Genomic DNA, 21,905 nt, shown 5'->3' with positions numbered 1-21,905 from the left:
TAGGGAAATCAGAGGCGTGCCACGAAAGAAAATTGAGGAGATATTTTGATGTGGTCATAATTTTCGTAATTTATAGGCTCTATTATGATTATTTTTTATATAATTTCAGCACAGACAATTCCTAGCATGTACATGTATGTATATGCAAAATTTCAAATTCAACACACTATTTCTCCATAAAATAATTGATTTCGAATTTTTGGAGCGAAAACTGCACGTTTCCAAAAAAAAACTTATAGTGCATAAAACTTCGAGAATTTTCAGTACACGGTCATTTGACATTTCCTCACCGGTCGGGATTCTGAAAATTGGTAAATGATTTCCAATAATGGGGATAGGGACAGGAAATTTTTTTTCGAACCTCGGTACTAAAATTTCTGAACCCACACATTCAAAGTGATTTGCAAAAGCTTGAAATTTCCGATGACACTTTTTCCGTAACTTGCAGGGCAAAATATAATTAGTTTTCCCTTTTTGTGCACGAGAGCTGTTGGAACTTTATAGATTTCTTCTCATACTTGAATGGATTTAAAGTTTAAGAACTTTTCAGTACGACTCACTGAAGTTAAATGATTACATCAGGCGCGGATCCACGGGGAGGGTGACAGGGGCGATCGCCCCTCCCGACTGGTAGTTTTTTGGGTCTAACTAACCTTTGAAGACTCAAAGGATTTGACTTTTAAAACGAGTTTAACAGGCCCGAGAATATTTTTAGGACTTTCGTTTAAGTCCACTTTATTCTCATGATACGCTAATCAGAACTGACCCTACAGTTTTAATTTGGATCCGTACCGTTGGGCAATATACTTCAAAAGGGGATCAAATCCCCAAGACCCATTGAGAGAATTCAGTTTTGTTTTCTTTGTTTAATTCACTTTAATCCTCATTTCTCATCGTTCAATGTACAGTGGGATCCATGATTATAACCGTGCAAATTGTCCATCACCATGTTCGTGCATTTTATTTGACTCAATAAAGCTTCAATAGTTAAAATAAAACTTTAAAAAAAAGATCTTGACAACTTCTGCTCCAGCATAAATAAAAATCCATCGCTTAAAAACACACAGGATGTAAGAAGAATTAATGAAAATAGTAATGAACCATTTGTGCGGTAATACTCATGGATCCCACTGTAACATATCTGTGGGAGGTTCGAGTTATAATTCAATATCCTAATCTCCGGAACATGGAAGTCAGTTTGGTTCCTATTTACAGTATACAGTTTGTATAAAGCAGTGGCAGTAAGAATTGATCCTCGACGAGGTGAGACACGTGACCAAAATTCGCTCCTCCCAACTTTATAATCTGGATCATTGGCGTAGCTAGAACTTTATATTTGGGTGTGCACAAAGAAAAAAATAGCATATTTTGCAACACAATCACTTGGCTCTTTAACTGCACTGATGTTTGTAAAGGAATATAAATTCACTAAATGACAGTGTTGAAAATTTCTGAATATATGTAGTAGAAAAAAATCAAATTGCATAAAAATTACACACGCAAAATGTTCATAAATGTTACAAACAAATACATCAAAATACACGTCATCTATAGCAAGAGACGTCTGTCAAAAGGTACAATGTTCTTAAACTCATCATTAACTTCATTTACATCAATAGACTAAGCTTCTTCCTGTTCCACAAATAGCAAGAGCAGAGCTTCCAATCTATCCTGCTTCTGAGTTGTTCTTAATTTAGTTTTAACTTGGGTAAGCTTGGAGAAAGATCTCTCTCACACGTGCAGCTTGTGACAGGTATAGACGAAAGGCCCTGGAGTACAGAGAAGAATGCAGTAAATATCTTCTTTCTCCAATGACATCAAAAAATCGAAAATCTATAGACACCCGTTTCATCAGCGATAATGCACACGTTTGTACAGTCATGGACACTTGTGGGTTGTAACGACTCCATTGAAAGTTAATGGAATTGTTATAACCCAGAAGTGTCCGTGACTGTACCAAGTAATGACATTTTCAACTTCTTAGAAACTGCCGCTTATTTTCTCTCTTATTGAAATATCTGTCTTTAATTCTCTTGGATAAAGTAGCCCATAAGGGTGTGCCCAGGCACACCCGGCACACCCCGTAGCTACGCCTATGATCTGGATCCGCCACTGGTTTACATAGCAATCCTACTCCATCTGTAGTCAAGAAATTGAAAACATTACGATTTAAATGTTGCCATAAAAGAAGTGAACAATGACATTCCATGCGTAATGCTTTATTGTAGTAATTTCAAATATATTTTTGGGCCGTTGAATTCCTTTTGGGGGAAATGATTCCAGAAGGTGATGGAATAAGAAAATGTCGAGTTATGATCTAGTCTCTACATTTGATGATCCTTACTTTTCGAGTAAACTAAAAAAAAAAAATCCTTGCGTTGTCTATATGTAGTTATATCATACACACTTGTAACTGTCGGAGTAAAAATTATAGATACCCGAGTTTGGACTCAAATTAAACATTACCCGGTAAATTAACATAAAACGAGTTACATCATATTTAAGTTATTCGATTCTGCATTAATCTATGCTAACCAATTTTATTTTCGAGTATGACTTCAATTTTTTATCGTCATGAGAACAGAAAAGGGCCGGTCTTTATTAGTTTTGCAAACTATCGCTCTCTTTGAAATTCTATAAATAAAAAACGGGTTATCTGATCGTCATGAAATTTAGTACGGTGCAGGCAAAAATGTTTAAAACACAATTCTTAATTTTCAGATTTTTAAAATTGGCCAAGAAACCGTTCTTATCAATTTTGCGAACAACTTTTTCTTAGTATTGGGTAGTCCTACAATACAAATACAATATTGGTGTTATTTTTAACCTTTTTGCATCTGTTTTTGAAATTCATTATCATTGTCAAATCACATTACGAGATCGATTTTATACAGGTTTTTATTCAAAAGAGTAAAGATGTACGTGGAACGTGGCAAAACCGTACGCACAGTGGATGAAGAGTGGTAATAAAAAAGATAGTGTCGGATTAAAAATTATAGATTCTCGAGTTAATGTAAACAAAACCACGTGACTTCCGAAAAATAGTTCCTTTCCAATGTGTTGATTCTGGTGTTATTTCCCCATGAATACATGGGTCGTAGCTGTATAGCTCATAATACGTATAAGGTCCCTCAACTTCAATATAGCTTGGCTTTTGTCAGGTGCACTACTTTCCTACGCGCACGATTCCTGCACAGCTGCCATTGGATTAAATAATAGGATTTTTCACAATCCACGTGCATTTGTTTACATTTATTTCGTTCTTGCAGCAGACAAAGAACACAAGTTCTTAGTACAGTTTCTTACTACTTTTAAATATAATCACTTACCTAGGCGTGTGTGTGTGTGTGTTTATACACTCCTCACAAAAAGTTTGGAATGTTGCTATAGTAGGCAATAGGTATAGGGTGACCATACGTCCCGTTTTGACAGGGACAGTCCCGTTTCAGAAGCGTGTCCCGGCCGTCCCGTCCATATTAATAAAAACCACTATTTGTCCCGTTTAATAAATGTCTACGAGTTAGCTTAAAAAACAAATCAAAATTTGAGAGATATTTTATGCTAAAAAGAATGTTGATGGAATTTTTAAAGTAGTCATGTAAACACCGTGACGAAACAAGCGAACTGTGTTTGAAGCACTTCATAGCAAACAAAATGTTCCATTGACGTCGAGAATGTATGGCCAAGAAGCGTACATGTACTTTCAATACGGACATACAACAAAAGTTTCAATTCCTGCATCTTGGCAAAAAAAAACAAATCTCGCGTTGTGTGTCAGATATGTGGGGAGTTTTATGAACGGTTGGAGAAGAATAAAGCTGCTCTCATTAATATTGGTTCTTCTGATTAATACTTCTGGCATTCCACAAGGCAATTAATACCTTTTGACAACGGAAGATCATATTTCATTTATTGCTTATAATGTATCATCTATGTGACCCACAGTTTAATTAATAATAATAATAATATTATTATAATAACAATAATTTTATAATTAGGCCTAACCGATCTTTCAGGAGGGAGGTAAACTGACCTCCTTGGGATGTCCCGTTTTGAGTCAAAATATTATGGTCACCCTAGCATTAAGTGATAGGCACAGTGGCATAGGTCGGCGAAACCATGACAACATCCAGCAGACAGATACCATGTGTTGTTGCATTCCAAGACCGCGTCTATCACCTATTACCTAATATAACAATATTCCAAACTTTTTGTGAGGAGTGTATTTGTGCGTCCAGTCAAATGAACTATGTTTATTTCTGGGGAGAATAGTTAACTAATCCATTCTACCCTTCTAACAGCTGATGGTGGCAGAAGAAATCCTAATACGTCTTTTATGATTTCCTTACAGGAGAGGAAAACTTTGACAACTAGTCTTGGAGCTCCTATTTCAAATGCAAGAGCCGTTCTCACTGTTGGGCCGAAAGGACCAATGGTACTACAAGATACGGCGTTTTTGGACATCATGGCCCACTTTGATAGGGAAAGAATACCAGAAAGAGTTGTCCATGCTAAAGGATCAGGTGAGGTGCATCTAAGTGAAGTACGTGTAAATCTAATTTGGCGTAACCTGTTGTCCACTCTCTTGCCGACCGTTGGCTTATCGAGCAGAAACTACCATGCAGACTGAGTCAATCTCCGTCAGGGGGAGAACCATGCTGAGCATAAGCTACACTGGAATGCACAAATTACGAACAGGACATAACAACCATCGACAAAATTTAGGAAATCAAACTGCTCCGATAAGACAAAACAAAATACATGAGATTTAAACCACAATTTGGCAACAGCGTTAGCGTACTTATGAAACCTTTTTCGAGCAGGTATCAACTCGGGGCAAGTCCTGGCACCTACCGACCTGTTGGGTGAGATGACTCAAGGCAAGAACTTATAAAACCTTTTCCTGCTCCCCCCGAAATAGGCAATAGTTTGGCTGGAGAGTTCGATGAACTAACCGATCTCTGACTACGCACTGGTAATGGTTACGCTGGAGAGTTCATGTGAATTAAGCGATCTATAACCGTACACACCAACAGCGTTAGCGTAAGCCCTGCCCCTGTGCTTTCCATTCGCTACACGCTCTCTAGCACGTGACTTTCTCGTTTCTGATTAGCCCATGAACTGTCGAGCCGTCGCTATTGCGGGAAGGACAACAGGGTAAGCCAAACACATTAGCTATAATGTAGTTTCGCTTGTAACGACTGATTTGTAAGGATCAGTAATTTTTCATGAAATTTTTATTGGAGTAATCTATTAGTTAGAACATACTACCAAATCAAGGAGGGCATCAGTTCTAGCGGGTATGACGAGCAGTGGCGGATCCAGAAATTACTGTTGGGAGGGGCGAATTTCAGAGTCGGGTACCGAACCGAACCTACAATTGCACTGTTTTATATTAACAATATTATATGGTTCTTTTAGCAGGAGACACATATGCTCTGCGGATTACCTTTTTTAAGGGGTCCAGAGTGAAGTAAATTGTTATTTTAGTATATTTTAGGTAGTCTACTCAGATTGGTCCGTCGAAAGAACAATCGCGTTATAGATTATGCATATGTATGGGTTTATAAGCGACATAGGGAGTTTGAATGTACGAGTGCTACCAATTTTTATTACAGGCTCAGCTTTTGAAGTTACATAATCCATGTCATCGTTGCATTTCTCGTAATTTCACACCTAGATATTTAGCTTCCTTTACTCTTCTAAAAATTTTCTCTGAGTTACGTCTGTGAGTGTTTATTAGCATTCAGCTTACCCTTTAGGATTATAAAGGGGTGTTCTGGGTGGCAATCATCAATTTCGCCGTATCACACAAGTCCTCGAAATAATTTATTGTAGCCTAATACTGGACTTCCTTTCCAACTCTGTTCTTGAATTACCTTATATTACAATTATTACGTCATCTGCATAGTCGTGCTTTTGATCGCAAAATATTTCCTAATTTTTCTAGAGATGGTTCCAAGTTTAGATTCCACAATTCTGGACCTAGAATTCGTCTCTGTGAACATCCTTGTGTTGTTGATTTTGAGGCCGTGAAGTTAGGGCATCTGATATGCTTTCCTCTTTGTGCAATAGCTTCCATAATTCTGTCGAGGGTTCCTGGGCAATACCTATATGTCTCTTAAGATCCTGAAAAGATGAGGCTTGGTTGGTACAGGTAGATGTCAGTTCAAAGCCTCACAACGCCGTCAACGTCTCTACCATCTGTGAGGGCCTCTTTTTTTCAGTTGGAAGAGGGACGCAAGGCCATTTGTACCTTACAGCCTAGCGCCGGAGAACCAACTGCAATCGACTTGATACAAATATATATGCAAATACACTCGATATAAATGTCGATTGCATCTATGTATGACAAGATCTCGCTTTCATGTGCATAGCGGTCTCTTATAATACACCATTCTTCCTTTTGAGTCTGCAATACTAACATGGTTAAATCTAAGGCAATAAAAATTGCACAAAGTACTTGAAATACCTATCCGTCAACTAACCTACAAACCCAAAAGGAAAAACCGTTAGTGGTCTTACATTACATACCTACTATTTGCATACACACACACACTGGCTATCGAGACTTACTTTATTACATAGCTACATTTTCCTGAAGTGACATGGAAGATCTCAGGGATTACTGCTATTACTGTAATTGTACCGTGGTAAGCTGGCAAAGTTCGCCCCAGCATAACAACAGTGGATGCTGAGCCACAGTAGGACCTTCCCGACCCAGCAATATTCCAGAGCTGACGAACTCGTACAGCTCGGAAAACGCCATGTACTATCACACCATAGTATAGGGCCACCAACGCAGAGGCAGGCCCATTGTCCTAGGTGGAACTTCCACGGCGTCTCCTACCAAACGGTAGGGAAAAACCTTATCGGGAGAGGTCCTACAGTTTTACTTGCCATCCAAATAACAGGAATCCATGAGATATAGGGTGGAAACTTAACGTGTATAGTGCTTTTAGTTTTAAAAAAGATAAGAAAACTGCCTTCGTTAGCAAAGTATGTTTAATATGGTATGGAAACAAGGCATAATCGTGTTATAGCAAGAATCCAAGTTACTTCAGGACAATCCTGTGTGTTATATTTTGTTAGCACAAAATATAACACACAGGATATAACTAGTAGATAAAATAGCAGATAAAGAGAATAACTAGCATTCAATCTGCAATCTAACCTATCAAGCTGAATACAGCAGCGGTGATGGGATTCTATGAGTTCACTAGGCGCCATCTAACTGAAATCTGGTTGGCAGGCTTTGGCACTCTAAGACCTGTTGGCCACAGCGTTTATGTATTTTACAGACAAACACTTTTGAACATATATAGCATTAATAAGGCTCCTGGGTTCGAATGATGGCCTGGAAATGGGTATTCTTTATGACTGTCCCATCATCTTCATCTTCGAGAGTAGCCAAGAGTGACAGAAAAGGGATGAAAAGTAAGCCAAATCAATGTAGCATTTGAAACATAAACACGCCGGTTCGGTGACCGAGTGTGTTAAGTGGCGTACTTTCGATCTTGCCAGAGGAGTTCCCGTGTTCTAATCTCGATCTGGGCATGGGTGTCCTTGGAAGTGCCCTTTCATTAATTCAATCTCATCATCACTCATCACCATCATCGCTATTAGCCAGGAATTACAGAAAAACGACTGAAAAATGATAAAATTCAAAAACTTACGTACTATCCTGCAGCTGTCAGCATCCCTCCACTTTTGAATGGAAATCCTATATTGAAGATTTAATAATTCTCATGCGTGTCTGATCGTCAGTTTTTGGATGTAGTTTCATAGCTACTGAAACGAACTTCAACAATGAACAATAACTGTTGCATGTTAAACATTGTTGTGCTGTTTTGTGTTAGGTCACGTTCATTTACAAAATAATCTAAAATGTAAAAGAATAAGTTTCGAACTTAAAGAAAGTAAATATTGAAACTGAACGTGAAGTTAGCAAATCTCTGTACTTAACTAATTTTACTTTTTTTTTTTTAATATAGCCATTTTGACATCGTTGCTCTTAACCTGTATCAGTTCATTTTGAATCTCAGATCGTGGATAATTATTGTGAATTTCATTTTATTGTATTCGTCTGAAATGTTCTTGTGGTAATTGATCATATTTCGAAAGAAATTTCACCAAATACGTGAAGTTTCCTTAATTTTCTGTTGTTTTTTCCTCGATGTTCTCGAACCGCTAAGTTATGAGAAGTCAAGAATGGTGTTTATGCTTATCAACCTTTGTAAGAGAACGTTTCATTGTTTATGTTTGGCTTCCTGGATATTCTAAAATCAGACGGCTACCACTCGGTTTATTTAAAATTCTAAGTAATTGACGTATTCAATCAAAGTGTAATGTTTCACTAGAATTTATAACCCGTTAAATGTTGTGGTTTTATCGGCCACAAAAATTAGCCTTTTCCATCTATCTTTTTCACTTCTATTTATTACATTTAAAAAAATAATAATAAGCCCATGGGACGCAAGGCACCGGGGGCTCGCCCACTTCACCAGAGGCGCAACCACGAATTTTTGTTTGGGGGGGGGGAAATACCAGGATAAACGTACCAATAATAATAATAATAATAATAGTAATAATAATAATTTTAATAAAAATAATGCTAACATTAATAATGTTTATAATAATAACATTAGTCTTTTGCCACTTTTGTGCCACTTTTGGCTAATTTGCGAAGATGGGGATGAGTGATGATATGATGAAATTGATGAATGGACACTCACAAACATCTATGCCCAAGCCGGGATTCGAACCCAGAACCAACATTTATTATTATTATTATTATTATTATTATTATTATTAGTAGTAGTAGTAGTAGTAGTAGTAGTAGTAGTAGTAGTAGTAGTAGTAGTAACGTCCAATTTCACATTAATAATGGAAAACAAGCACACAAACTATTTTTGAAAGACAGAAAATGCTTGATAAATGCATTCCAAATATAATTATTTTTTACATTAACATGTATAACTTTTATGCACGATATGTGTTTCACACATATGAAACATGGAGCGACGTGGACACTAAATTGTGTGCGTATTGAAAGTTTCCTTAATGCATATTACAATATATATTATTTAAATACATTACACAACCAATTCATCCATCTCACAATAAACCAACAGAAAAAATTACATAAGTTGTCTCTCAAATGTGCACGCCCCCTTTCCTCCAAACAATTGTTCATGCATTTAAGACAAAAATCAATTAACACAAGTCTAATTTGTCTGTCTGGGAATTCTAGGCTATATCGCGAGCGAAGCGAGCAAGAAAATGTTTGGAACCAATTTTTTTGCAGGCTGAAAGCAATATTGATTTAATAGGGCGCAAATAATTTCTCGGGACGCCAATGCATTCTCTCTTTTACAACTTTTGTGCCTCCCTGGTGGTGTAGTGGTAACATCGTCGCCTTGTGATCAAGGGGTCCCGGATTCGATACCCGGTGGAGGCACATGGCACAGTGGTTCGGGTCACACTTTAAACTGTAGGTCCAGTCCCGATTACCCTTTCTGTGCGTAAAGCGGACTTAAATCCTCAAATCAATCAATCAATTTTACAACTTATTTTCATTTAGATCGTTCGGTGCCCAGGGCCGACTCCCACCGCTCCCCTTACTACCGTTCTGAACTTGATAAGACCGAGAAAGGAAGGCATTGAGAGCGAAGCGAGCAAGAAAATTTTACGAATAGTTTTTATTTGCATAAAATTTGAAGTTGTGGGCGGTAATTGCCCCCTGCAGCTACACTTGGCCGTCAATGTTTGCCCCCCTCGCCCCCTAGAACTCATTTCCGTCCAAGGTTGGAGGGGACAATGCCCCCTGCCCCCTCCTTGTGGTTGCGCCACTGCACTTCACCCACCCATTGCTACACCTCCGTTATTTTTATGATTCCTCCCATTTTCACGCTGAACTGAAGGTCAGATATGAGAAGTAAAAAGAATAAACAAAGAAATAAAAACGCATTCTCTGCAGTGGTCTCAGCTCCGATTCCCTTTTTAGCGCATCTTGTAGACTCGTTCTGATCCAAATTTAAACTGTAGGTCCAGTTCCGATTAGCCTATCATGAGCATAAAGTGGACTTCTCGAGCCTGTTAAACGTGGTGATAAAGAAACAGAACGAACGAGTCTTGAATATTGCTAGACATAATTAGGCATAATTAGGTATATCCAAAGCATGGCAGTTGGGAGGGGCAATCGCCCTCCCCGTGGATCCGCTCCTGATGACGGCTAGGCCTGGCCCTTTTCAGAATTTCAAATCAAATTAATATTTCTTTCACGACATCGTAAAAAACGTACACAAATATCGTATTTTTTGTTTTTCAAACTCATAGTCAAGTAGTGTTTTTTTTCCCCCCACAACTGGTATAATTATACTTTGAAATACGAAATACATTCATTCCATTGATTTACAGTAAAGGGTAGAGCTACAGATCCCATGCACGCATTCATAATCTCGACCATTTGTGGAAGTGATGTGATCAGCACCACGCTCTGGCTGTATCCGTACACAGGGGTGGTGGAATCATAGAGTGGGAGGATCAGTTAGAATCTAGCATCCAGGCCGATTGTCCCGTGTTGCCACATTTAAAACTTTTCTCCCTTGCTTCGTTATTAAGAAATTTACCTCGTTCACAGCTATGTTTCTGTTTGCTATATCTACGGTTTTTCCCTTTATCCTGTTACAAAAACAATTGGTACCAGGCCCGTACCCAGCGGAGGGGCCATGTTGGGCATGACCCCCCCCCCCCCGCTCGGTGTATGAAATATTTAAATGTGAATCTATAAAAACTAACATCGATGATTTTCAAAATTTGTAAAAATTTAAATTTTGTTCTTGCATAAATGAATTTGTTTGTTGTGCGGAGGGACAGGCTCCAGAAGTCTGCAATATTGGGTAGCTTTAGTTTTTTACCATTGATGCAAGGCTACCAGACTAGACATCCAGATTTATCGATTTAGTCGTAACAATACGTTCCTTTTAATCCCTATTTTCGAACTGCAGTCGTGATATGAAAATGCCCCTTTTTTGTTAACTCACATTTAGACATGTTCTTTATTGCAATAACAATTGCTAATACGTATTTAATTTATAAATATATTATTTTCTAAACATAGAATTATCATGACTGTTCGATGTTGCTGGTATAAGAAAATTAAAGGAAATTTGAAAATATTGTTAATTTGCGGAACACAGAACTATTCGAATACTTCGGAAAATTGAATGTAAACAATAAGCACTAAGCTGTACACCGGGTGACAGCTTTGTCTGTAAGCGACTGTGTGGCTGACAATTGGGATGAGGGGAGTGAATTTTCTCCCGTTACTTTGGATCATAATGTTGCAACTCTACAATGGCACGTTTTAGCTCTTGCTGCAATATTACCATAGCATTGGTGGTCGGTCACATTTAATACTTCGACTGCATTTCGCCACCCACTGTGGTTGAGTGGTTATGATAGCTTGCTGTGATGCAAGGGGTTCCGGCTTCGAATTCTATGTTTAGAAAATAATATATTTATAAATTAAATGCACAAAGCACTTGAAATACCTATCACTCAACAGGCTCGAGAAGCCGTCCACTTTATGCTCATGATAGGCTAATCGGAACTGAACCAGCACCATTGAAGAGTCATGATAATTCTTCCTTTTGCGTCTGCAATACTTACTGACATGTTTAAATCTAAGGTAATAAAAATTTTCGGATCTGGCCCCTCCCTCAAATAAATCCTGGGTACGGGCCTGATTGGCATTTAATATAAGTGACGATGATGTGTTGAAGAACGCCACCCATTTTGACAACGCAGGAGGAAGCATTACATGGCAAGCAGCTGATTGCATCACCCACGCTCCTTTGACTCACTCACTTGAAATGTCATTTCTGTATCCGTCACTATAATGGTAGCATATAGGATAAACGTTCTGTATATCTCTTAAATGTCTCCAAATATCAATATGCCGATTTAAATTTCATATTTTCTCCTACTTCCTGCAATCAATGTGAACACGTCCCTTTCCTCTCAGATAAGAAAATTTGAGTATATATATATATATTACAGGTATATATGCTTATCATTTTTTTTAATATTGTTAATGTAATGTACAATTTATGTTTTTTTATTTATTTTTTTATTCTTTATCACATAACATTATATGCAGCATGTAAAATCTTTTGTTGTTATACTTTAATAGCTTGTATACCATAGCTTGCATTATATTTTCATATATCTGACGAAATCCATACCCATGAAACAATGGTCCAACGGATGAATAAAGATTATGATTATGATTACGAACGGTGATGTCCCTCAGTCATTTTGCATTGTAGAAATAAGTTCATTTTTATGTCGCACTTAATTGAAATTTTCATGAGCACGTTTGTAGTAAACTAAATAAGATTTTTTTTTGTTTCATTACAGGTGCATTTGGATACTTTGAGGTAACACATGACATAACCAAATACACGAAAGCATGTTTGTTTTCCGAAATTGGGAAGCGCACACCCATTGCGGTCAGATTTTCAGTGGTCACGGGAGAGAGAGGGTCTGCAGATACTGTGAGGTATGATTTGTTAAGACACACTAAATTTTCTCACTTAATAAAAACGTGAATCAAAAATGAAGTTTCGCTGATGTACGAGATCACTGGAAGAGCCGAAGTAGTGACGTTCCAAAGAAAAGTTCGTGTGGGACATATTCCACCAGGGCATAGGTCAAGGCAATAGGGTGAGCGAGGGTGAGCTCTAGCTTCCTTCGTAAAATAGTGGAAACCCACCCAAATGGCTGCAGGGGAAATTATAAGGAACGTTTATAATAGAATAACAATAACACGCGGACACGCGAGGGAGAGAGATGTATAGAAATATAGTGAACGAGAGAAGGAAATAAAGTGAAAGTGAAGTAACTAGTTACAGAAACAGAGGGAAAAGAGTGAGAGGAAAGCAGCAAAGAAAGAGACAGAAAAACGGAAGGAGAAATAAAAATATAAATAAATAAAATGATAACTTAGGAAAAGCGAAGAAAAAATGAAATAGGAAGAAGGTATATATAGGGTAAGGTAACAGAATTTCGGATACAATTCATAATTTTATTACCTAAATACAAAGAAAAAAATTTGTTAATGTGTTCACATACATTGCACATGTATTTATTATTGTTTCCCAGAGTTTCTTTAACATTCAAATAATATATTTGTGATATTTTTTAAAATAATTATTTGTATGCAAATTTTGCGTATGAATAAAATGTTGCCTAATTTATGATAGGGTATTTCCTAATTTCGGATAGGGTTTCTAATTATAAATTTCAGTTTTCATTACAAAAAAATGTATAGACTTACAAACTGATCTCAAATGAATATATGTAAATATATTAAATGCATATGGAAAAGTATAAGATCAATTTTACTTCCTTTCTTCACCGACAGTATTCGCATTTGAAAGTCTTCCACCCATTTTCCTCTGTTCCTGCACACATCTCGTGAAATACTTTAGATATCTTTAGAAATCCCATATCTTTCTTCTTCACTGCTTGAATAGCGTTTTTCATTGCTTCTGACGACCTTTCTTCTTTTTAGGCGAGGCATCTGGGTAATAAATAATATATCATAAATATTTAGAAATGGGGCACAATTTCGGATGGTCGAAAGTAGGCACACATTTATAATCCGAACTTAGGTAACCTAGTCGTGTGTTCAATATGGGGTTCTGTTAGCTCGCTCCCTGAAATAACGTTAATAAAGAAGGTAGTTATACAGTTTCTAAATCTCTTAAGATCATATCAAGTTTGTAAACAAGCGAGTAAATACTAACCTTTTTGTTGTTAAGCCTTAAGTTTGAATTGTGAAATGTAACAAAAGTTGTGGAAAGCAAATAAAAACCTGCAACCACAACGTAAAAACGCAACGTTCAAGGTTAGGCACAAGGATGCAATTGTTGGACAAAGAAACGTGCCAGTTTGCATAATCTGCACTTCGGTGTTGCTGTTCTTGGGTGAAATATTGAGGTATACGAAATTCGGGCACTTTACCCTAAAGAAAGACATTGAAAAGAGGGGAACCCCCGAAAAATGCCCTCCTCCACCCGCATACATTCGGAGCCCGGAGGTATGAGCTATTGTCCCGGTGCCTTAAATTATACAGGAACGTCAGTGACACGAAATATTTACCGGATTTCCCCGTTTATATTTGTTCTTTATTTGTAATTATTATTTACAAAGAAAGAAAGGAATAGGAATAGGAAAACAGGTAGAAAGGGAGAGAGAGGGAGAGAGAGAGAGAGAGAGAGAGAGAGAGAGAGAGATAGAGAGAGAGAGGGAGATATACTAAGAAGAAAGAGAGTCTAAGCCGTGGTCACTGAAGCTATGAATGAATGAATTGAGGTGTCTTGAGAAAGGGTCACCCCGATTACAGAAACAGATCCCCCCTTCGGAAAACGTTCCTGTGCAAACTCTTCAGCCTTATCCAAACAAACTGTTCATTGCATAGAAATGAAAAATGGTGCACGGTCGAAAAAATAATAATGAGTTATATTCTCTTTTATGAAATTTCTATGAGTGTTACTTAGGTGGGATATCGAACCTGTTGATACTCTTTCTTATGATTAGAAAGAATTGCTGCGGGGGAAAAGTCGCAATTTTTTCTCATCTCCATCATGTATAAGAACTGATGAATGATGATGTGGAATATGTTTTTAGTAGTATGTTGATAACAGTCATAAGGAATTGACTATTCGCATAACTTATAAGAGATAATTAAGTGTGACTAAACAGAGTAAGTAATTCAAGGATGCAAAACTATAATGTCAATACCCGGTTGAGGCTCATAGTGGTTCGGATCCCACTTTAAATTGTCCAGTCCAGTCCACACTGTCTGTGTGTGCATAAAGTGGACTTTACACAGAAACTGAAGTTCAAATTCAAAACTCAAACTACTCCTGAAGATTATGAGGACTAAACGTGGTAAACGTTGTAAGTGGCAAAAGCGAAAGGGTTGGGAAATCGCATCGTTCCACACATCAGCCTGTAAGAACGTGCACACTAGTGACCTCTTTACATGCCCTTTGAACTACTTAGATGGCTACCAGCCACATTTCACGTTTACCACATTATAAAGCATGGCACATTTCACAGTTTAACTTGGAAAACGGTGTTTGAATTATTGTGGCACTTACAGCGTTTACCAATTTTAGTCTTCAAATGATTAATTATTGCTTCAACATCCAAATATCTTCAATATATGCTAATAATGTATGTATTACTGCAGGAACCCTCGTGGCTTTGCTATAAAATTCTACACTGAACAAGGCATCTTTGATTTGGTTGGGAACAACACGCCAATCTTCTTTGTACAAGATCCACTATTGTTCCCGATGATGATACACACGCAGAAGAGGAACCCTGTTACAGACCTGGCGGTAAGGAAATACTTACTTGTCCTTATAGATTAGTTTTAAAGAGATTTTAGAAGTCTATATAAATAGGTTTCGTTTATGGGGATTTCACACTGAAACGAAAAACGACACAAATCGCGAGTCACTGGAGATCCGACCAATCGAATGCAGGCTCGTGCAGTGTAAAGCGTTTCTATTGGCTGGTTCCTTCCCAAGTGATATGGGGCGTGTCGTCATAAAGTTCAGTGTGAAATCGCCCTTAGAGTATTATATCTTATTTATTTGTGAAACCTTCAAAATTATCATTACAACGCTCTTCGGATGTAATGTGTCTTTGTTTCTGATGAACTGTTTAATTTCGTTAATTTCATCAAATAAATATATGAGCATGTCCACGTTCCTCACTCGTAATATGACAGTTTTTCTTGTATGTACGCATTGCTTGCATTATAGTAGAATAATTTTCCTGTAGTTTACGGTTGTTACAAGCATAAGAAAACGTCACAAAGAAAACTGTAACAACCGTAAACTACAGGAAAATAATCGTAATATGACTACTATCAAACTTGAATGAATTCAATATTCGGACGAATGTACATAATATATTCAAGCCCATCTTTTGCTTATTTTGTGGTCAATTTGCTATTCTCTTTGTATTATTTTGTTACTTTTAATTATTATTTTTAATAGCATTATTATTATTATTATTATTATTATTATTATTATTATTATTATTATTATTATTATTATTGCGTTTTCATTGTCGACAATTTCAGTGTAAAATCATTTTACTAAAATGGCCACCTGTGCTGTATCTGGAATTTTCTCAATATAGTAGTCAAGTAGTATAGTTTATGATAGAATTCAGTGGTTCCCAAAGCGTGCACGGCAGCGCCCTGGGGTTGGCTTACAGGGCGCCGCGAAATGTTCCAATATTTTCAATTGTAAATTCAATCAATGATATGATTGTTCCAAATATGTGCTTATTTAATACTTTTTACATATAACATGTTTCTGAATTTGAAATATGTGTTCATTTTTTAACTTAAGGTAAGCAACGTAAACACACTAACTGAGCGTTCCAAGTGTTAAGCCCCTATCACACGGAACTGGATTTCTAGTTGGAATGCCCTACTTGGCGATGAACTGACTTTCTAGGTAGAAATCACGGCCGCCTGGCTGACTGATTGACTGGTTTTGAGGAATAGGACATGTTCTAATTGCTACTAACTTTCTTCGACTAGATTCTGTGGAACAGCCAATCAGAGCAAAGTTTGGCCATGTAAATATAATCTGTGAGTTTACAAAGTGTCGTTTTTTGTCTGTGGTTTCCGAGTGCATACAGCATGAAAGGCATGTTTACAATGGACATTTCCACTCAATTTCTTTTACAACAATTTTAAAAACTACACCCTGGAAAAATGACCCGTGCAAGTTCTCGCGTTTCTCTGCGTCCAGTTTAAGGCAGAAAGGAGACTTCCAAACTTGCGAGGCTAGCGTTGCGCTGAAAACACGCCGCCGCCATGTTACTACGTCACTCCTTAGGGAGAGCTCGTTTGTCGTCTGCTTCGAGCGTCCAGTTCCGGATGGGTAGCCCACGGTGAGCGAACACGTGCAGCAGTTTTACAAATCTGTACCGATTTAAATAATGGAAGAAGGAGCGATAGGAGAAAGGAAAGCTATGCTTTGTAATGATCATTCTTCTATGAAATATCCGTGCTGCTCACGTGCAAGATAAATGAAAGGGTTCAGCTGCGTGTGTGTTCTCAGGCTATGCGAAAAATATTGCTTATAAAATTGATTGCTGACCAGACACTCAAAAATATTTTTCGATATTTACCGTAACCTATGTAGTGCAAAATAGGAATTTTCACATTCTTCACTTTATTTATAAAGCCTATTTAACTTTCTTTTCCATAAAGCAATTTCAGTTTGTGTTCCATTTCTGTGGCGCAAATTATGATCAAATATTTTTGTGCAGATAAGAGAAAATACACTGAGAAGATTACATTAGTTGCACAGTACATATCTATACTTAGTTTATGTATAATTATTACAAGGAAATAATGTGTAAAACCATGGGCGTATTTAAGGGGGATTCAGCTGGTCCAACCCCCCTCTTTTTTTGGTTCACTAAAATTACTAGTTTCCTTGTTCTATCCGCTTGTTCATAAAAAAAATCCTTTGGATTTATTTTATTCTCTTAAATTAGAGACGTATAGGACGGGATACGGATGGGAAGGAAATTTCGTAATTCCACACACCAGATGGGACTGCAGACCAATATCTGCAATTTCCTGATAGTGTCGGAATTTCTGCGATAAGAAACTGCATTGAGACTATCAAATCAGTTATTTTTTCCCCCTCGAATCATATTAAAGCAATTAATTTGCTTCTTAAAAACGTAGTGACACAAGATGAACAGAAAAGTATCAATACTTTGTGACTACAAACACACAACTTTGTTGGGTCCAACATCCCCTCTCCGCATGCTCCCCAAGAAGCTTCCGGCCAGCAGTGTCCTGGATTTTCACTTACGAAATAAAGCAACCCTAATCATACCAAAGGTTGATCCATCCCTCCCCCCGTGAACTATATATACGCCCATGTGTATAACAATATCCCATACTGAAATAGTACGATATAATTATTTTGAATTTTGTACTGCGAAAAAAGCCGCCTCATCTCGTTACCCCGAACGCATTAATTGGTTGGTTCACAACTTCACCACTAAGGATCCTATCGAGACGAGACATGGCACCCTTGGTCTCGTTCTCGTTGAGAGTTGTAAATGTCTGTCTCGTGTTTATTTGTAAATGTCTCATTGACAGTCTCGTCTCAATTTATAAACATCCGTCTCGGTTTGGGAGGGCAATTCTCGTTCTCGTCTCAAGTCTAGAAAAATATAGAATTAACAACGTATGCAGAGGCTTATCATTATAAATACAAAAAAAAAACTTTCTTAATATTTTTTTTTTATTATTATTATTTTACTCCTCGTTTCGACGATACAGCCCTCGAAAACTAAATATTATCCTGCTTATAAATGCAAACCAAACTGCAGATTCCGAATTACCAGGAATGAACTGGCGTTGTAATTATTATACACAAAATTCATGATTTATCTGAGGAAGTCGCATGTTCCAGGTTTGACTCTCGACCTGGGCATGACTGTTTCCTTGTGAGTGACATTTCATTGAACTGGAAATTGTTACATGGGAGGATATTTGCTCGAGACTTTGGGACAGCTAAAGGGATGCTTCTATTGTTAAAGTTAGTGTTGCTCACGAGACGAGGCATGTTCCGTCTCGCCTCATAAAAGGAGATGGGACAAGTGAATGTTTTCGAAATGAGATGGGACAGAAGAAAAAGTTCGTCTGTTATCATGGCAGGTTGGGTGATACTTAGATTGTGCAGTTGGTGGTAGTGTGTGTGTGTATGTGTGGGGGGTACTCCTACACCCCGACTTCGAATACAGCTTGTATTTATTCATCTTCATTGTAGCGATTAGCCAAAAGTGGGAAGAAATGTGATGTTAGAGAAGATACATAATAAATTATCCGTGCGTTCTCATTGCTGCGGTTAAACAAAGTGAACGGAAAAGCGACGTAAAAGTAGGCTAAATACAAAAATTTGCAATATATATATTAACTGAAGAAAACTGTCATTTACTGCAGGAAATTTAAAAACTCACCGTACCTTTTTATACCGTATCACCTCTTATATTGCAGAAATTGGCGTGTAAACCAGTGTGTTCTAAAAGTATTATCTTAAAATTTGTGAAGAAAATATTATGACGAAAATAACTGTAATTCCAGAAAAGGCATTCCTATAACATTAAGTTCTTGCCAGTCAGAACTAACCTATGTATTCGCAATGAACAAGGCTGTTCACGTGTTCAGCCATTGACTGTTACAAGGTTTGCTTTGTCACCCTAATGGGAAAACCCTCTACCGAGTGGCTGAATTATAGTAAATACTGCTATACTGCTAGGGCATAATTCATCTCCAAGAAATGGAGCACAGATTTTTGCACGGGAAGTTGTAAGATACTTGTTTTACACGGTAACAAGTGAATTTTCCGTCGCTTCTGCGGATCATGCTAAGTTGACGGGACGAGCAGAAGCCCCGCCTGCACGCATTTCTATGTGATGACGTCAGAGGACCTCCTGTCTGTGGAGAGGACGTTTTCAAATCCGTGACGTAGTAGGTGAATTTCAGCGGTGTTTGAAGGCGTGTTTCTCGAGAACCGAAACAAATATCGCCGAGATATTTTGCACATCTCATGTTTGTGTCATTATCTGTAAAATGAATAGATTTAAAACGTTTTTCATGTCAAAGTGGAAATGTCCATTGAAAAAGCTAAAATATTATTCCATACGTGTTTAGTAAACGTTGTAAAGTATGTATTTTATCAGCGCCGTTCTTCTCTACCTAAAACCATTTAATACGAAGCGATATTCCTCTCGGTTGAATAGTTATCGTATTTTAAAAGTGTGAAGTGATACGTTGTTTACATCTCGCGCGGCCGCCATTATGGGAACGAAAGACTATCGACAGGTACGGTGCAACAAGTACCGTGTGAGGCGAAAAGTAGCACTCTTTCGCGTACGAGCGCTCGTGGAGATAGGTTCACTAGGAAAAGCGATACATATCCGAAGGAGCAGCAATTCGCGAGTGATTGGTTCAATTTCTTTGTACTTATCATCACCGTTAATCTCACATAGCGAGTAGTGCATCGATTGGTGTCCATTTCATATTAGTGTTCAATCTTGCCATCGACCCATTAGATCACCGTGGAATCCGGCGGGCAGCCGGTTCCCACCCAGGATGCAGACATGTTGGACCCGAGGGAGAGGACGGCAGCGGAAGGATTAGTTGACCTTGCCACAACAGAGTTTACATTAACCCAACATGATGATGACGTATCAATGACTGACTCTGTGCAACGCTCAGGTAAAAGGAATCTGGACGAGGTGAGTGAAGCAGATCGCAATCAAGAGAAAATGTTTCGCCACTCCCAACCGGAACAACGACCCCCAAATCTTTGGTACTCGGCCGAAGTCACCGGCCCCTATGTGGTCCTATTAGAAGGGCAGAACCAAAACATCGGTAAACTTTCAAGTGGCAGCCTAAGAAATAAATTCCGGAAGGCAGACATTCCCGTGTGCCTAGTAGAACAATGTGGAAAAAACAGGGTACGGGCCACTTTCCAAACAGCAGACCACGCAAACGCTTTCGTTAGGAACAGTAACTTTTTGGACTCCCTGGGGGTCCGCGCGAAAATACCGCATAGCTTGATCCAAAGGGAAGGGCTAGTGTATGGAATTGAACATGACGTGACGGAACAGGACATCCTCGATGGCATCCATTCACCCTTTCGGGTTACGTGCGCCAAACGCCTAAAGAAAAAAATCTGGCAAGGGGACGGAACTTTTAAACTCGTGGACACAAAGTTGATCTGCCTCACCTTCCACGGCAAACATTTGCCCGAAAAAGTGTTGATAAACAGGGAAATATTAACAGTCAAACCGCGCGTCAGATCGGTCTTACAATGCTCTGCTTGTTTCCGATATAATCACTCCCAGGCCCAATGCAGGTCCAAACCCCAATGCGCAAACTGTGGCCAAGAACGACACGGGGAAGGATGCTCCAACCCCCCTCATTGCAGCAATTTCAAGGGCCCCCATGGGGCACGTGACCGGAAATGTGATATCTGGCAAAGAGAACAAGCAATTCAAAGTCGCATGGCGGAAGAAAATATTTCCTACTATGAAGCAAAGGCCAAACTTCTTGGCAACTTCCACCCGCCCTTAACACGGGAAGATATATTGAATCCCATACTAAACAAACGTGACTTTCCCAAATTGCCCCCCACACCAATACCGACCCCATCGAACGGAGCACGTCAACTTGGCGTATGGGATAACCCCTTTCATACATTACAGAATCATTTTGCTCCCGAACCTCCCACCCCAAGCGGTCGACAGACCGACAAGCCTCAGGCAGTGGCGACAGTTCGTCCAAAAAACAAAACTCATCCCCGCCGCTGGACAGGAAAGCTTACTCCTCCCGTACCCCATTCCACCACGATGGAGCAGCATGCAGAGCTACAAGTAACGGCACCAAGACCCACAGTTGAAAAAACAAGATCAACATCTAGTTCATCGACATCGGACGAAGAATTTACCCCTTCTCCCCCCATTGGGCGTAACGCTCACCCGACCCGGAGGGACCCCCCGGACACGGTCTCATCGCCGCCTTCGGAAACACTGCAAGCTCAGCACTCCGACCACCAAATGATCTACAAATCACTATTGGAACTCATACCGACCTTATGGGCATCAGTGCAACAAATATCAAATATACGAGAACAAACGAAGCTCATCCAGAGAATTCAAGCGCTCACAACCCATCTGTTATCAATACTAGCAGGTTGATTACCTATCCTTTGACACCCAGGTGTTCCTAACACATATAGTCTTCAATAAAATTTTCACCTTTAGATCTTTTT

The 21,905-nt window shown here is 38.6% G+C and overlaps 1 protein-coding gene across 1 annotated transcript in view; it reads left to right on the top strand.

Moving 5' to 3' along the window:
* Nucleotides 1-4,321: 4,321 nt before the first annotated feature.
* The window catches only part of LOC145991725 (catalase-like), a 69,442-nt gene continuing 51,858 nt past the window's right edge, over nt 4,322-21,905 (top strand). Inside the window, exons 1-3 of the mRNA XM_083127780.1 lie at nt 4,322-4,523; nt 12,424-12,565; nt 15,266-15,416. Coding sequence (XP_082983906.1) covers nt 4,337-4,523; nt 12,424-12,565; nt 15,266-15,416 — 480 coding nt within the window. The 5' untranslated portion in view covers nt 4,322-4,336. The remainder of the gene's footprint in view (nt 4,524-12,423; nt 12,566-15,265; nt 15,417-21,905) is intronic.

The sequence above is a fragment of the Lepisma saccharinum genome, chromosome 8 (assembly GCF_977018435.1).
Source record: "Lepisma saccharinum chromosome 8, izLepSacc3.1, whole genome shotgun sequence".
In the NCBI taxonomy this organism is placed as follows: domain Eukaryota; kingdom Metazoa; phylum Arthropoda; class Insecta; order Zygentoma; family Lepismatidae; genus Lepisma; species Lepisma saccharinum.
This window is presented reverse-complemented; position numbering and strand designations above follow the sequence as displayed.